General features: G+C 37.2%; 10 protein-coding genes across 10 annotated transcripts; 5 read left to right on the top strand and 5 right to left on the bottom strand.

Moving 5' to 3' along the window:
* Positions 1 to 319: 319 nt before the first annotated feature.
* Positions 320 to 2,265, bottom strand: MONOS_17738 (uncharacterized protein; the record flags this gene model as incomplete). Its single annotated transcript, XM_067870687.1, has 5 exons — positions 320 to 949; positions 1,147 to 1,508; positions 1,628 to 1,880; positions 1,993 to 2,131; positions 2,243 to 2,265. The coding sequence occupies 5 exons, from the start codon at positions 2,263 to 2,265 to the stop codon at positions 320 to 322; spliced, it is 1,407 nt and encodes a 468-aa protein (XP_067725844.1).
* A 516-nt stretch (positions 2,266 to 2,781) lies between these two features.
* MONOS_17737 (uncharacterized protein) lies at positions 2,782 to 4,005 on the top strand (the record flags this gene model as incomplete). Its single annotated transcript, XM_067870686.1, has 1 exon — positions 2,782 to 4,005. The coding sequence occupies one exon, from the start codon at positions 2,782 to 2,784 to the stop codon at positions 4,003 to 4,005; it is 1,224 nt and encodes a 407-aa protein (XP_067725843.1).
* Positions 4,006 to 4,097: 92 nt separating this feature from the next.
* MONOS_1166c6 (uncharacterized protein) lies at positions 4,098 to 5,051 on the bottom strand (the record flags this gene model as incomplete). Its single annotated transcript, XM_067864227.1, has 1 exon — positions 4,098 to 5,051. One exon carries the CDS (start codon positions 5,049 to 5,051, stop codon positions 4,098 to 4,100), a length of 954 nt encoding a protein of 317 aa, XP_067725842.1.
* Positions 5,052 to 5,185: 134 nt separating this feature from the next.
* MONOS_17736 (uncharacterized protein) lies at positions 5,186 to 5,962 on the top strand (the record flags this gene model as incomplete). The annotated part of the gene is made up of 3 exons (XM_067870685.1): positions 5,186 to 5,396; positions 5,633 to 5,688; positions 5,738 to 5,962. The coding sequence occupies 3 exons, from the start codon at positions 5,186 to 5,188 to the stop codon at positions 5,960 to 5,962; spliced, it is 492 nt and encodes a 163-aa protein (XP_067725841.1).
* Positions 5,963 to 6,372: 410 nt separating this feature from the next.
* On the top strand, positions 6,373 to 6,881 carry MONOS_17735 (uncharacterized protein; the record flags this gene model as incomplete). The annotated part of the gene is made up of 2 exons (XM_067870684.1): positions 6,373 to 6,397; positions 6,502 to 6,881. The coding sequence occupies 2 exons, from the start codon at positions 6,373 to 6,375 to the stop codon at positions 6,879 to 6,881; spliced, it is 405 nt and encodes a 134-aa protein (XP_067725840.1).
* Positions 6,882 to 6,991: 110 nt separating this feature from the next.
* Positions 6,992 to 7,945, bottom strand: MONOS_1166c5 (uncharacterized protein; the record flags this gene model as incomplete). The annotated part of the gene is made up of 1 exon (XM_067864226.1): positions 6,992 to 7,945. The coding sequence occupies one exon, from the start codon at positions 7,943 to 7,945 to the stop codon at positions 6,992 to 6,994; it is 954 nt and encodes a 317-aa protein (XP_067725839.1).
* A 1,319-nt stretch (positions 7,946 to 9,264) lies between these two features.
* Positions 9,265 to 9,773, top strand: MONOS_1165 (uncharacterized protein; the record flags this gene model as incomplete). The annotated part of the gene is made up of 2 exons (XM_067864200.1): positions 9,265 to 9,289; positions 9,454 to 9,773. The coding sequence occupies 2 exons, from the start codon at positions 9,265 to 9,267 to the stop codon at positions 9,771 to 9,773; spliced, it is 345 nt and encodes a 114-aa protein (XP_067725838.1).
* A 110-nt stretch (positions 9,774 to 9,883) lies between these two features.
* Positions 9,884 to 10,837, bottom strand: MONOS_1166c4 (uncharacterized protein; the record flags this gene model as incomplete). Its single annotated transcript, XM_067864225.1, has 1 exon — positions 9,884 to 10,837. The coding sequence occupies one exon, from the start codon at positions 10,835 to 10,837 to the stop codon at positions 9,884 to 9,886; it is 954 nt and encodes a 317-aa protein (XP_067725837.1).
* A 620-nt stretch (positions 10,838 to 11,457) lies between these two features.
* On the top strand, positions 11,458 to 12,666 carry MONOS_17734 (uncharacterized protein; the record flags this gene model as incomplete). The annotated part of the gene is made up of 1 exon (XM_067870683.1): positions 11,458 to 12,666. The coding sequence occupies one exon, from the start codon at positions 11,458 to 11,460 to the stop codon at positions 12,664 to 12,666; it is 1,209 nt and encodes a 402-aa protein (XP_067725836.1).
* Positions 12,667 to 12,776: 110 nt separating this feature from the next.
* On the bottom strand, positions 12,777 to 13,730 carry MONOS_1166c3 (uncharacterized protein; the record flags this gene model as incomplete). Its single annotated transcript, XM_067864224.1, has 1 exon — positions 12,777 to 13,730. The coding sequence occupies one exon, from the start codon at positions 13,728 to 13,730 to the stop codon at positions 12,777 to 12,779; it is 954 nt and encodes a 317-aa protein (XP_067725835.1).
* Between the last annotated feature and the right edge of the window lie 372 nt (positions 13,731 to 14,102).

Genomic DNA, 14,102 nt, shown 5'->3' with positions numbered 1-14,102 from the left:
CCTAACCCTAACCCTAACCTTAACCTAACCCTAACCCTTAACCCTAACCCTAACCCTAACTAACCCTAACCCTAACCCTAACCCCTAACCCTAACCCTAACCCTAACCCTAACCCTAACCTAACCCCACTTAACCCTAACCCTAACCCTAACCCTCCTAACCCTAACCCTAACCCTAACCCCTAACCCTAACCCTAACCCTAACCCTAACCCTAACCCTAACCCTAACCCTAACCCTAACCCTAACCCTAACCCTAACCCTAACCCTAACCCTAACCCTAACCCTAACCCTAACCCTAACCCTAACCCTAACCCTAACCCTAACCCCTAACCCTAACCCTAACCCTAACCCTAACCCTAACCCTAACCCTAACCCTAACCCTAACCCTAACCCTAACCCTAACCCTAACCCTAACCCTAACCCTAACCCTAACCCTAACCCTAACCCTAACCCTAACCCTAACCCTAACCCTAACCCTAACCCTAACCCTAACCCTAACCCTAACCCTAACCCTAACCCTAACCCTAACCCTAACCCTAACCCTAACCCTAACCCTAACCCTAACCCTAACCCTAACCCTAACCCTAACCCTAACCCTAACCCTAACCCTAACCCTAACCCTAACCCTAACCCTAACCCTAACCCTAACCCTAACCCTAACCCTAACCCTAACCCTAACCCTAACCCTAACCCTAACCCTAACCCTAACCCTAACCCTAACCCTAACCCTAACCCTAACCCTAACCCTAACCCTAACCCTAACCCTAACCCTAACCCTAACCCTAACCCTAACCCTAACCCTAACCCTAACCCTAACCCTAACCCTAACCCTAACCCTAACCCTAACCCTAACCCTAACCCTAACCCTAACCCTAACCCTAACCCTAACCCTAACCCTAACCCTAACCCTAACCCTAACCCTAACCCTAACCCTAACCCTAACCCTAACCTAACCCTAACCCTAACCCTAACCCTAACCCTAACCCTAACCCTAACCCTAACCCTAACCCTAACCTAACCCTAACCCTAACCCTAACCCTAACCCTAACCCTAACCCTAACCCTAACCCTAACCCTAACCCTAACCCTAACCCTAACCCTAACCCTAACCCTAACCCTAACCCTAACCCTAACCCTAACCCCTAACCCTAACCCTAACCCTAACCCTAACCCTAACCCTAACCCTAACCCTAACCCTAACCCTAACCCTAACCCTAACCCTAACCCTAACCCTAACCCTAACCCTAACCCTAACCCTAACCCTAACCCTAACCCTAACCCTAACCCTAACCCTAACCCTAACCCTAACCCTAACCCTAACCCTAACCCTAACCCTAACCCTAACCCTAACCCTAACCCTAACCCTAACCCTAACCCTAACCCTAACCCTAACCCTAACCCTAACCCTAACCCTAACCCTAACCCTAACCCTAACCCTAACCCTAACCCTAACCCTAACCCTAACCCTAACCCTAACCCTAACCCTAACCCTAACCCTAACCCTAACCCCTAACCCTAACCCTAACCCTAACCCTAACCCTAACCCTAACCCTAACCCTAACCCCTAACCCTAACCCTAACCCTAACCCTAACCCTAACCTAACCCTAACCCTAACCCTAACCCTAACCCCTAACCCTAACCCTAACCCTAACCCTAACCCTAACCCTAACCCTAACCCTAACCCTAACCCTAACCCTAACCCTAACCCTAACCCTAACCCTAACCCTAACCCTAACCCTAACCCTAACCCTAACCCTAACCCTAACCCTAACCCTAACCCTAACCCTAACCCTAACCCTAACCCTAACCCTAACCCTAACCCTAACCCTAACCCTAACCCTAACCCTAACCCTAACCCTAACCCTAACCCTAACCCTAACCTAACCCTAACCCTAACCCTAACCTAACCCTAACCCTAACCCTAACCCTAACCCTAACCCTAACCTAACCCTAACCCTAACCCTAACCCTAACCCTAACCCTAACCCCTAACCCTAACCCTAACCCTAACCCTAACCCTAACCCTAACCCTAACCCTAACCCTAACCCTAACCCTAACCCTAACCCTAACCCTAACCCTAACCCTAACCCTAACCCTAACCCTAACCCTAACCCTAACCCTAACCCTAACCCTAACCCTAACCTAACCCTAACCTAACCCTAACCCTAACCTAACCCTAACCCTAACCCTAACCCTAACCCTAACCCTAACCCTAACCTAACCCTAACCCTAACCTGGCAACTTCTGAGTCAACTTCTGAGTCATGGTTAATGTTAAGGGTTAGATCTAACTATATGCCAAGGTCAGTTACACTTGTTGATTGGAAACATCGAGGATGGTGGGCTGGATTTATATATCCTATAGATGCATGGACGTATCAAGAAGAGGTTAATTATAGCTGGGCTCCGGAGGGTTCAAGGTGTTGGCAACATCAGTATAATAATATGTGGTGGTACTTGAATGAGGTTGACCGTGTTTGGGAAAAGGTTATAGAACAGTTTAATAGTATATGGCGAATTATGAGAATTAAGAATAGAAGGAGACCTAGGTTTCTTAGGGTTGTTGGTAGTGAAGAAAGACAAAAAACTGCACGAACTAGAATGTTAATGAAAAGAATTAGGCCATTATTTGATAAAGCAATTAATAATCATGTTGCTTTGTTTCAGGAGTATTATGGAAGGCCTAGATATGCTAGGCAAAGATTGGAACAATTTATGCCATAATTTTATTTCATATGTCTAGATATTGATCTTTTATTTCCGTTTTTGACACTTCATAAAGATGCAAGCGATTGTACCGTACGCATCTAGAGCAGCATCAATAATGAGATTTATGAATAGGGCTAAGCCTGTAGTTACTAGAATTGGTAAGTTTACAGGTGATTATTATTTATGGAGAGGGGCTAAAGCTGGTATTAATATGTTAAGAGGAATGTATCATAGGAATAAGTTATATAAAGCTATTCGAGCTAGTGGTCAGGGACGAGTTCAAAATTGGAAACAGATAAAGCAGACAGGAACTGGATTAAAAATTAGGCGTCGTAGGAGAGGAGGAAGAAAGAATCGTATTAGGAGAAGACGTAGATATAGACGTAGGAAGTATAGATATTTGTCTTGGTTGTACAAGAATAGACCTGTTGATTATCGTAAGGTTTATAGTTCAACAGATGTGTTTTATGTGTATAATATGCCTATGCTACCTACGTTACAAATTACATATCCTAGTAATTCTATTACAACTATAACTGTAAGTTCGTCTATGCCTTCTATGTTAGATAATGTTAAGACTAATTATATGTGTTATAAGATAAATTATAACTTTTTATTTGCATTTACTAAATATGGATCTACTGGATTAGAACCTAGTTCATATACGCATGCATATGTGAGAGTTCTAGTATTTAGGAAATGGGGTAGTAATCCTACTATTAGTAATTATTTATGGTCTATGTTTAATAGACCTTATCTTTTGACTTCGGGTTATGTTAAGAGATTTAAAAGAATGTGGTGTGCAAACTACAATGTTCAGCTATATCTGGATAAATTGTTAAGAGTAAGTGAGGATACTAATTGGGTTACGCAGTTTAAGTTTAATATTTATCCGCATTTAGAGAATAGATATACTAATGATGTAGAAACTAATAGGTGGTTTTATACTATCTATTTAATAGGTGGTTTTGGTGCAGAAGACAAGTTTCATAACCTTTGGGAATCTGGTGGTGCTGATCCGAATTTAACTGTTAGGGTTAAGTACGATCAAATAGGTTATTATAGATATACTACAGGTATGAATTTGACAGATGCTGATAGTAAACTTTACCAACCTGTTGGAGAACCTGGACCTGCAGGTCCTTTACCTACTCAATTTCAATGGAAGAAGATAACGAGGAGGTCAGTGGTGGAACCGGTAATGAACCACGTGGTAGTGATGGCGCCTCCGGTTCTATTCCTGGGCCCTCCTCTTCTTTTACTATTTTACATGATGATTAATAATTTTTTTTTTTAGAAAACATATCGATTTATATTAAATACGCATTCTTGCACCCTATTGGGACTTAAATGAATTGTATAAAAATTTAAATGGAAATAAAATATAAATTAAAGTTGTAAAGAAAAATGTGATGTTTCGTCTTGAGTAGGTTGAGTTTCATCGTCATTATCTGGATTAACAGTATGCATAGCATCTAGGATGTTAATTTCGGTTATTCGTCGTTTAATTTGTCGTTGTTGTTCACCAGCTAGGTTAGGTTTAGCGTTTAACCATAGCGGGACAGGCTGTGATATAGAAGTAAAATATATAACATCAACTATCCATCTTGAAGTTCCACCTTTGACGTTTATCGTTGGATTTATCCATGGGTCAGTTATTCTTAGGAATATGTCAAAGTCCATTGATCCTGACGGTCTGAAGTCATCGAATATAGCAAGTTTTTCGCCGTGATAGTTATCTATGAAATCCTTAGATTTTGGCCAGTCATATATTGATGTCATCATTGCTGTTTCTAATTGTAGAAGTCTATCAATTGCTAGTCTGGTTTTACCTTTTTCTGAATCACCGTATATCCAATATGTTTGTCTTGGAGTTGTTCTTCTGATGGGGTTGTGAACAATTGTTTGGTCCTCTAAATATTGTAATCCTTTAAAATTTCTTGCTACCAATCCCGGATGATCCATTGCTAAATCGTATACTTTCTTTCCTTTTAGGATTAGGTCTGCTGCTTCTTCTAGATCAGAACGTTTACCTTGTTTAGGTAATGTTCCCTTCTCGAAATAATCACCTTCTTTTGTGCAATATGTTCTATTTTGTTCTGGTGTTCCTATAGCTGTTTCTAAATGGCACCTGTTGCTTATTAATGTTTTTACTGCATTGAATCTTCTTTGGTTTTTAAAGTATATATAACCTTGTAGATGATCCGTTCCTAAAGCACCTTTTTCTTTTCCTACCACCAAGTATTCGCATTCTATGTTTGTTACATGCTGATATTCGTCTGGTGTGTAGTTGTTAATTGTGAAGCACCAACATCTTGAACGTGTGTTATTTATTTGTGACATCTCGGAAATTATAATTTTTATTATGGGTTTGATCAAAAATCCCATGACGTCCCAGAAGTTGCCGCCTAGTATTACCGGCAACTTCTGAGTCAACTTCTGAGTCATGGTTAATGTTAAGGGTTAGATCTAACTATATGCCAAGGTCAGTTACACTTGTTGATTGGAAACATCGAGGATGGTGGGCTGGATTTATATATCCTATAGATGCATGGACGTATCAAGAAGAGGTTAATTATAGCTGGGCTCCGGAGGGTTCAAGGTGTTGGCAACATCAGTATAATAATATGTGGTGGTACTTGAATGAGGTTGACCGTGTTTGGGAAAAGGTTATAGAACAGTTTAATAGTATATGGCGAATTATGAGAATTAAGAATAGAAGGAGACCTAGGTTTCTTAGGGTTGTTGGTAGTGAAGAAAGACAAAAACTGCACGAACTAGAATGTTAATGAAAAGAATTAGGCCATTATTTGATAAAGCAATTAATAATCATGTTGCTTTGTTTCAGGAGTATTATGGAAGGCCTAGATATGCTAGGCAAAGATTGGAACAATTTATGCCATAATTTTATTTCATATGTCTAGATATTGATCTTTTATTTCCGTTTTTGACACTTCATAAAGATGCAAGCGATTGTACCGTACGCATCTAGAGCAGCATCAATAATGAGATTTATGAATAGGGCTAAGCCTGTAGTTACTAGAATTGGTAAGTTTACAGGTGATTATTATTTATGGAGAGGGGCTAAAGCTGGTATTAATATGTTAAGAGGAATGTATCATAGGAATAAGTTATATAAAGCTATTCGAGCTAGTGGTCAGGGACGAGTTCAAAATTGGAAACAGATAAAGCAGACAGGAACTGGATTAAAAATTAGGCGTCGTAGGAGAGGGAGGAAGAAAGAATCGTATTAGGAGAAGACGTAGATATAGACGTAGGAAGTATAGATATTTGTCTTGGTTGTACAAGAATAGACCTGTTGATTATCGTAAGGTTTATAGTTCAACAGATGTGTTTTATGTGTATAATATGCCTATGCTACCTACGTTACAAATTACATATCCTAGTAATTCTATTACAACTATAACTGTAAGTTCGTCTATGCCTTCTATGTTAGATAATGTTAAGACTAATTATATGTGTTATAAGATAAATTATAACTTTTTATTTGCATTTACTAAATATGGATCTACTGGATTAGAACCTAGTTCATATACGCATGCATATGTGAGAGTTCTAGTATTTAGGAAATGGGGTAGTAATCCTACTATTAGTAATTATTTATGGTCTATGTTTAATAGACCTTATCTTTTGACTTCGGGTTATGTTAAGAGATTTAAAAGAATGTGGTGTGCAAACTACAATGTTCAGCTATATCTGGATAAATTGTTAAGAGTAAGTGAGGATACTAATTGGGTTACGCAGTTTAAGTTTAATATTTATCCGCATTTAGAGAATAGATATACTAATGATGTAGAAACTAATAGGTGGTTTTATACTATCTATTTAATAGGTGGTTTTGGTGCAGAAGACAAGTTTCATAACCTTTGGGAATCTGGTGGTGCTGATCCGAATTTAACTGTTAGGGTTAAGTACGATCAAATAGGTTATTATAGATATACTACAGGTATGAATTTGACAGATGCTGATAGTAAACTTTACCAACCTGTTGGAGAACCTGGACCTGCAGGTCCTTTACCTACTTCAATTTCAATGGAAGAAGATAACGAGGAGGTCAGTGGTGGAACCGGTAATGAACCACGTGGTAGTGATGGCGCCTCCGGTTCTATTCCTGGGCCCTCCTCTTCTTTTACTATTTTACATGATGATTAATAATTTTTTTTTTTTTAGAAAACATATCGATTTATATTAAATACGCATTCTTGCACCCTATTGGGACTTAAATGAATTGTATAAAAATTTAAATGGAAATAAAATATAAATTAAAGTTGTAAAGAAAAATGTGATGTTTCGTCTTGAGTAGGTTGAGTTTCATCGTCATTATCTGGATTAACAGTATGCATAGCATCTAGGATGTTAATTTCGGTTATTCGTCGTTTAATTTGTCGTTGTTGTTCACCAGCTAGGTTAGGTTTAGCGTTTAACCATAGCGGGACAGGCTGTGATATAGAAGTAAAATATATAACATCAACTATCCATCTTGAAGTTCCACCTTTGACGTTTATCGTTGGATTTATCCATGGGTCAGTTATTCTTAGGAATATGTCAAAGTCCATTGATCCTGACGGTCTGAAGTCATCGAATATAGCAAGTTTTTCGCCGTGATAGTTATCTATGAAATCCTTAGATTTTGGCCAGTCATATATTGATGTCATCATTGCTGTTTCTAATTGTAGAAGTCTATCAATTGCTAGTCTGGTTTTACCTTTTTCTGAATCACCGTATATCCAATATGTTTGTCTTGGAGTTGTTCTTCTGATGGGGTTGTGAACAATTGTTTGGTCCTCTAAATATTGTAATCCTTTAAAATTTCTTGCTACCAATCCCGGATGATCCATTGCTAAATCGTATACTTTCTTTCCTTTTAGGATTAGGTCTGCTGCTTCTTCTAGATCAGAACGTTTACCTTGTTTAGGTAATGTTCCCTTCTCGAAATAATCACCTTCTTTTGTGCAATATGTTCTATTTTGTTCTGGTGTTCCTATAGCTGTTTCTAAATGGCACCTGTTGCTTATTAATGTTTTTACTGCATTGAATCTTCTTTGGTTTTTAAAGTATATATAACCTTGTAGATGATCCGTTCCTAAAGCACCTTTTTCTTTTCCTACCACCAAGTATTCGCATTCTATGTTTGTTACATGCTGATATTCGTCTGGTGTGTAGTTGTTAATTGTGAAGCACCAACATCTTGAACGTGTGTTATTTATTTGTGACATCTCGGAAATTATAATTTTTATTATGGGTTTGATCAAAATCCCATGACGTCCCAGAAGTTGCCGCCTAGTATTACCGGCAACTTCTGAGTCAACTTCTGAGTCATGGTTAATGTTAAGGGTTAGATCTAACTATATGCCAAGGTCAGTTACACTTGTTGATTGGAAACATCGAGGATGGTGGGCTGGATTTATATATCCTATAGATGCATGGACGTATCAAGAAGAGGTTAATTATAGCTGGGCTCCGGAGGGTTCAAGGTGTTGGCAACATCAGTATAATAATATGTGGTGGTACTTGAATGAGGTTGACCGTGTTTGGGAAAAGGTTATAGAACAGTTTAATAGTATATGGCGAATTATGAGAATTAAGAATAGAAGGAGACCTAGGTTTCTTAGGGTTGTTGGTAGTGAAGAAAGACAAAAACTGCACGAACTAGAATGTTAATGAAAAGAATTAGGCCATTATTTGATAAAGCAATTAATAATCATGTTGCTTTGTTTCAGGAGTATTATGGAAGGCCTAGATATGCTAGGCAAAGATTGGAACAATTTATGCCATAATTTTATTTCATATGTCTAGATATTGATCTTTTATTTCCGTTTTTGACACTTCATAAAGATGCAAGCGATTGTACCGTACGCATCTAGAGCAGCATCAATAATGAGATTTATGAATAGGGCTAAGCCTGTAGTTACTAGAATTGGTAAGTTTACAGGTGATTATTATTTATGGAGAGGGGCTAAAGCTGGTATTAATATGTTAAGAGGAATGTATCATAGGAATAAGTTATATAAAGCTATTCGAGCTAGTGGTCAGGGACGAGTTCAAAATTGGAAACAGATAAAGCAGACAGGAACTGGATTAAAAATTAGGCGTCGTAGGAGAGGAGGAAGAAAGAATCGTATTAGGAGAAGACGTAGATATAGACGTAGGAAGTATAGATATTTGTCTTGGTTGTACAAGAATAGACCTGTTGATTATCGTAAGGTTTATAGTTCAACAGATGTGTTTTATGTGTATAATATGCCTATGCTACCTACGTTACAAATTACATATCCTAGTAATTCTATTACAACTATAACTGTAAGTTCGTCTATGCCTTCTATGTTAGATAATGTTAAGACTAATTATATGTGTTATAAGATAAATTATAACTTTTTATTTGCATTTACTAAATATGGATCTACTGGATTAGAACCTAGTTCATATACGCATGCATATGTGAGAGTTCTAGTATTTAGGAAATGGGGTAGTAATCCTACTATTAGTAATTATTTATGGTCTATGTTTAATAGACCTTATCTTTTGACTTCGGGTTATGTTAAGAGATTTAAAAGAATGTGGTGTGCAAACTACAATGTTCAGCTATATCTGGATAAATTGTTAAGAGTAAGTGAGGATACTAATTGGGTTACGCAGTTTAAGTTTAATATTTATCCGCATTTAGAGAATAGATATACTAATGATGTAGAAACTAATAGGTGGTTTTATACTATCTATTTAATAGGTGGTTTTGGTGCAGAAGACAAGTTTCATAACCTTTGGGAATCTGGTGGTGCTGATCCGAATTTAACTGTTAGGGTTAAGTACGATCAAATAGGTTATTATAGATATACTACAGGTATGAATTTGACAGATGCTGATAGTAAACTTTACCAACCTGTTGGAGAACCTGGACCTGCAGGTCCTTTACCTACTTCAATTTCAATGGAAGAAGATAACGAGGAGGTCAGTGGTGGAACCGGTAATGAACCACGTGGTAGTGATGGCGCCTCCGGTTCTATTCCTGGGCCCTCCTCTTCTTTTACTATTTTACATGATGATTAATAATTTTTTTTTTTTTAGAAAACATATCGATTTATATTAAATACGCATTCTTGCACCCTATTGGGACTTAAATGAATTGTATAAAAATTTAAATGGAAATAAAATATAAATTAAAGTTGTAAAGAAAAATGTGATGTTTCGTCTTGAGTAGGTTGAGTTTCATCGTCATTATCTGGATTAACAGTATGCATAGCATCTAGGATGTTAATTTCGGTTATTCGTCGTTTAATTTGTCGTTGTTGTTCACCAGCTAGGTTAGGTTTAGCGTTTAACCATAGCGGGACAGGCTGTGATATAGAAGTAAAATATATAACATCAACTATCCATCTTGAAGTTCCACCTTTGACGTTTATCGTTGGATTTATCCATGGGTCAGTTATTCTTAGGAATATGTCAAAGTCCATTGATCCTGACGGTCTGAAGTCATCGAATATAGCAAGTTTTTCGCCGTGATAGTTATCTATGAAATCCTTAGATTTTGGCCAGTCATATATTGATGTCATCATTGCTGTTTCTAATTGTAGAAGTCTATCAATTGCTAGTCTGGTTTTACCTTTTTCTGAATCACCGTATATCCAATATGTTTGTCTTGGAGTTGTTCTTCTGATGGGGTTGTGAACAATTGTTTGGTCCTCTAAATATTGTAATCCTTTAAAATTTCTTGCTACCAATCCCGGATGATCCATTGCTAAATCGTATACTTTCTTTCCTTTTAGGATTAGGTCTGCTGCTTCTTCTAGATCAGAACGTTTACCTTGTTTAGGTAATGTTCCCTTCTCGAAATAATCACCTTCTTTTGTGCAATATGTTCTATTTTGTTCTGGTGTTCCTATAGCTGTTTCTAAATGGCACCTGTTGCTTATTAATGTTTTTACTGCATTGAATCTTCTTTGGTTTTTAAAGTATATATAACCTTGTAGATGATCCGTTCCTAAAGCACCTTTTTCTTTTCCTACCACCAAGTATTCGCATTCTATGTTTGTTACATGCTGATATTCGTCTGGTGTGTAGTTGTTAATTGTGAAGCACCAACATCTTGAACGTGTGTTATTTATTTGTGACATCTCGGAAATTATAATTTTTATTATGGGTTTGATCAAAAATCCCATGACGTCCCAGAAGTTGCCGCCTAGTATTACCGGCAACTTCTGAGTCAACTTCTGAGTCATGGTTAATGTTAAGGGTTAGATCTAACTATATGCCAAGGTCAGTTACACTTGTTGATTGGAAACATCGAGGATGGTGGGCTGGATTTATATATCCTATAGATGCATGGACGTATCAAGAAGAGGTTAATTATAGCTGGGCTCCGGAGGGTTCAAGGTGTTGGCAACATCAGTATAATAATATGTGGTGGTACTTGAATGAGGTTGACCGTGTTTGGGAAAAGGTTATAGAACAGTTTAATAGTATATGGCGAATTATGAGAATTAAGAATAGAAGGAGACCTAGGTTTCTTAGGGTTGTTGGTAGTGAAGAAAGACAAAAACTGCACGAACTAGAATGTTAATGAAAAGAATTAGGCCATTATTTGATAAAGCAATTAATAATCATGTTGCTTTGTTTCAGGAGTATTATGGAAGGCCTAGATATGCTAGGCAAAGATTGGAACAATTTATGCCATAATTTTATTTCATATGTCTAGATATTGATCTTTTATTTCCGTTTTTGACACTTCATAAAGATGCAAGCGATTGTACCGTACGCATCTAGAGCAGCATCAATAATGAGATTTATGAATAGGGCTAAGCCTGTAGTTACTAGAATTGGTAAGTTTACAGGTGATTATTATTTATGGAGAGGGGCTAAAGCTGGTATTAATATGTTAAGAGGAATGTATCATAGGAATAAGTTATATAAAGCTATTCGAGCTAGTGGTCAGGGACGAGTTCAAAATTGGAAACAGATAAAGCAGACAGGAACTGGATTAAAAATTAGGCGTCGTAGGAGAGGAGGAAGAAAGAATCGTATTAGGAGAAGACGTAGATATAGACGTAGGAAGTATAGATATTTGTCTTGGTTGTACAAGAATAGACCTGTTGATTATCGTAAGGTTTATAGTTCAACAGATGTGTTTTATGTGTATAATATGCCTATGCTACCTACGTTACAAATTACATATCCTAGTAATTCTATTACAACTATAACTGTAAGTTCGTCTATGCCTTCTATGTTAGATAATGTTAAGACTAATTATATGTGTTATAAGATAAATTATAACTTTTTATTTGCATTTACTAAATATGGATCTACTGGATTAGAACCTAGTTCATATACGCATGCATATGTGAGAGTTCTAGTATTTAGGAAATGGGGTAGTAATCCTACTATTAGTAATTATTTATGGTCTATGTTTAATAGACCTTATCTTTTGACTTCGGGTTATGTTAAGAGATTTAAAAGAATGTGGTGTGCAAACTACAATGTTCAGCTATATCTGGATAAATTGTTAAGAGTAAGTGAGGATACTAATTGGGTTACGCAGTTTAAGTTTAATATTTATCCGCATTTAGAGAATAGATATACTAATGATGTAGAAACTAATAGGTGGTTTTATACTATCTATTTAATAGGTGGTTTTGGTGCAGAAGACAAGTTTCATAACCTTTGGGAATCTGGTGGTGCTGATCCGAATTTAACTGTTAGGGTTAAGTACGATCAAATAGGTTATTATAGATATACTACAGGTATGAATTTGACAGATGCTGATAGTAAACTTTACCAACCTGTTGGAGAACCTGGACCTGCAGGTCCTTTACCTACTTCAATTTCAATGGAAGAAGATAACGAGGAGGTCAGTGGTGGAACCGGTAATGAACCACGTGGTAGTGATGGCGCCTCCGGTTCTATTCCTGGGCCCTCCTCTTCTTTTACTATTTTACATGATGATTAATAATTTTTTTTTTTTTAGAAAACATATCGATTTATATTAAATACGCATTCTTGCACCCTATTGGGACTTAAATGAATTGTATAAAAATTTAAATGGAAATAAAATATAAATTAAAGTTGTAAAGAAAAATGTGATGTTTCGTCTTGAGTAGGTTGAGTTTCATCGTCATTATCTGGATTAACAGTATGCATAGCATCTAGGATGTTAATTTCGGTTATTCGTCGTTTAATTTGTCGTTGTTGTTCACCAGCTAGGTTAGGTTTAGCGTTTAACCATAGCGGGACAGGCTGTGATATAGAAGTAAAATATATAACATCAACTATCCATCTTGAAGTTCCACCTTTGACGTTTATCGTTGGATTTATCCATGGGTCAGTTATTCTTAGGAATATGTCAAAGTCCATTGATCCTGACGGTCTGAAGTCATCGAATATAGCAAGTTTTTCGCCGTGATAGTTATCTATGAAATCCTTAGATTTTGGCCAGTCATATATTGATGTCATCATTGCTGTTTCTAATTGTAGAAGTCTATCAATTGCTAGTCTGGTTTTACCTTTTTCTGAATCACCGTATATCCAATATGTTTGTCTTGGAGTTGTTCTTCTGATGGGGTTGTGAACAATTGTTTGGTCCTCTAAATATTGTAATCCTTTAAAATTTCTTGCTACCAATCCCGGATGATCCATTGCTAAATCGTATACTTTCTTTCCTTTTAGGATTAGGTCTGCTGCTTCTTCTAGATCAGAACGTTTACCTTGTTTAGGTAATGTTCCCTTCTCGAAATAATCACCTTCTTTTGTGCAATATGTTCTATTTTGTTCTGGTGTTCCTATAGCTGTTTCTAAATGGCACCTGTTGCTTATTAATGTTTTTACTGCATTGAATCTTCTTTGGTTTTTAAAGTATATATAACCTTGTAGATGATCCGTTCCTAAAGCACCTTTTTCTTTTCCTACCACCAAGTATTCGCATTCTATGTTTGTTACATGCTGATATTCGTCTGGTGTGTAGTTGTTAATTGTGAAGCACCAACATCTTGAACGTGTGTTATTTATTTGTGACATCTCGGAAATTATAATTTTTATTATGGGTTTGATCAAAAATCCCATGACGTCCCAGAAGTTGCCGCCTAGTATTACCGGCAACTTCTGAGTCAACTTCTGAGTCATGGTTAATGTTAAGGGTTAGATCTAACTATATGCCAAGGTCAGTTACACTTGTTGATTGGAAACATCGAGGATGGTGGGCTGGATTTATATATCCTATAGATGCATGGACGTATCAAGAAGAGGTTAATTATAGCTGGGCTCCGGAGGGTTCAAGGTGTTGGCAACATCAGTATAATAATATGTGGTGGTACTTGAATGAGGTTGACCGTGTTTGGGAAAAGGTTATAGAACAGTTTAATAGTATATGGCGAATTATGAGAATTAAGA

Source organism: Monocercomonoides exilis (genome assembly GCF_001643675.1).
Source record: "Monocercomonoides exilis strain PA203 chromosome Unknown scaffold28-1221067, whole genome shotgun sequence".
NCBI classification, from domain to species: Eukaryota; Preaxostyla; order Oxymonadida; family Polymastigidae; genus Monocercomonoides; species Monocercomonoides exilis.
This window is presented reverse-complemented; position numbering and strand designations above follow the sequence as displayed.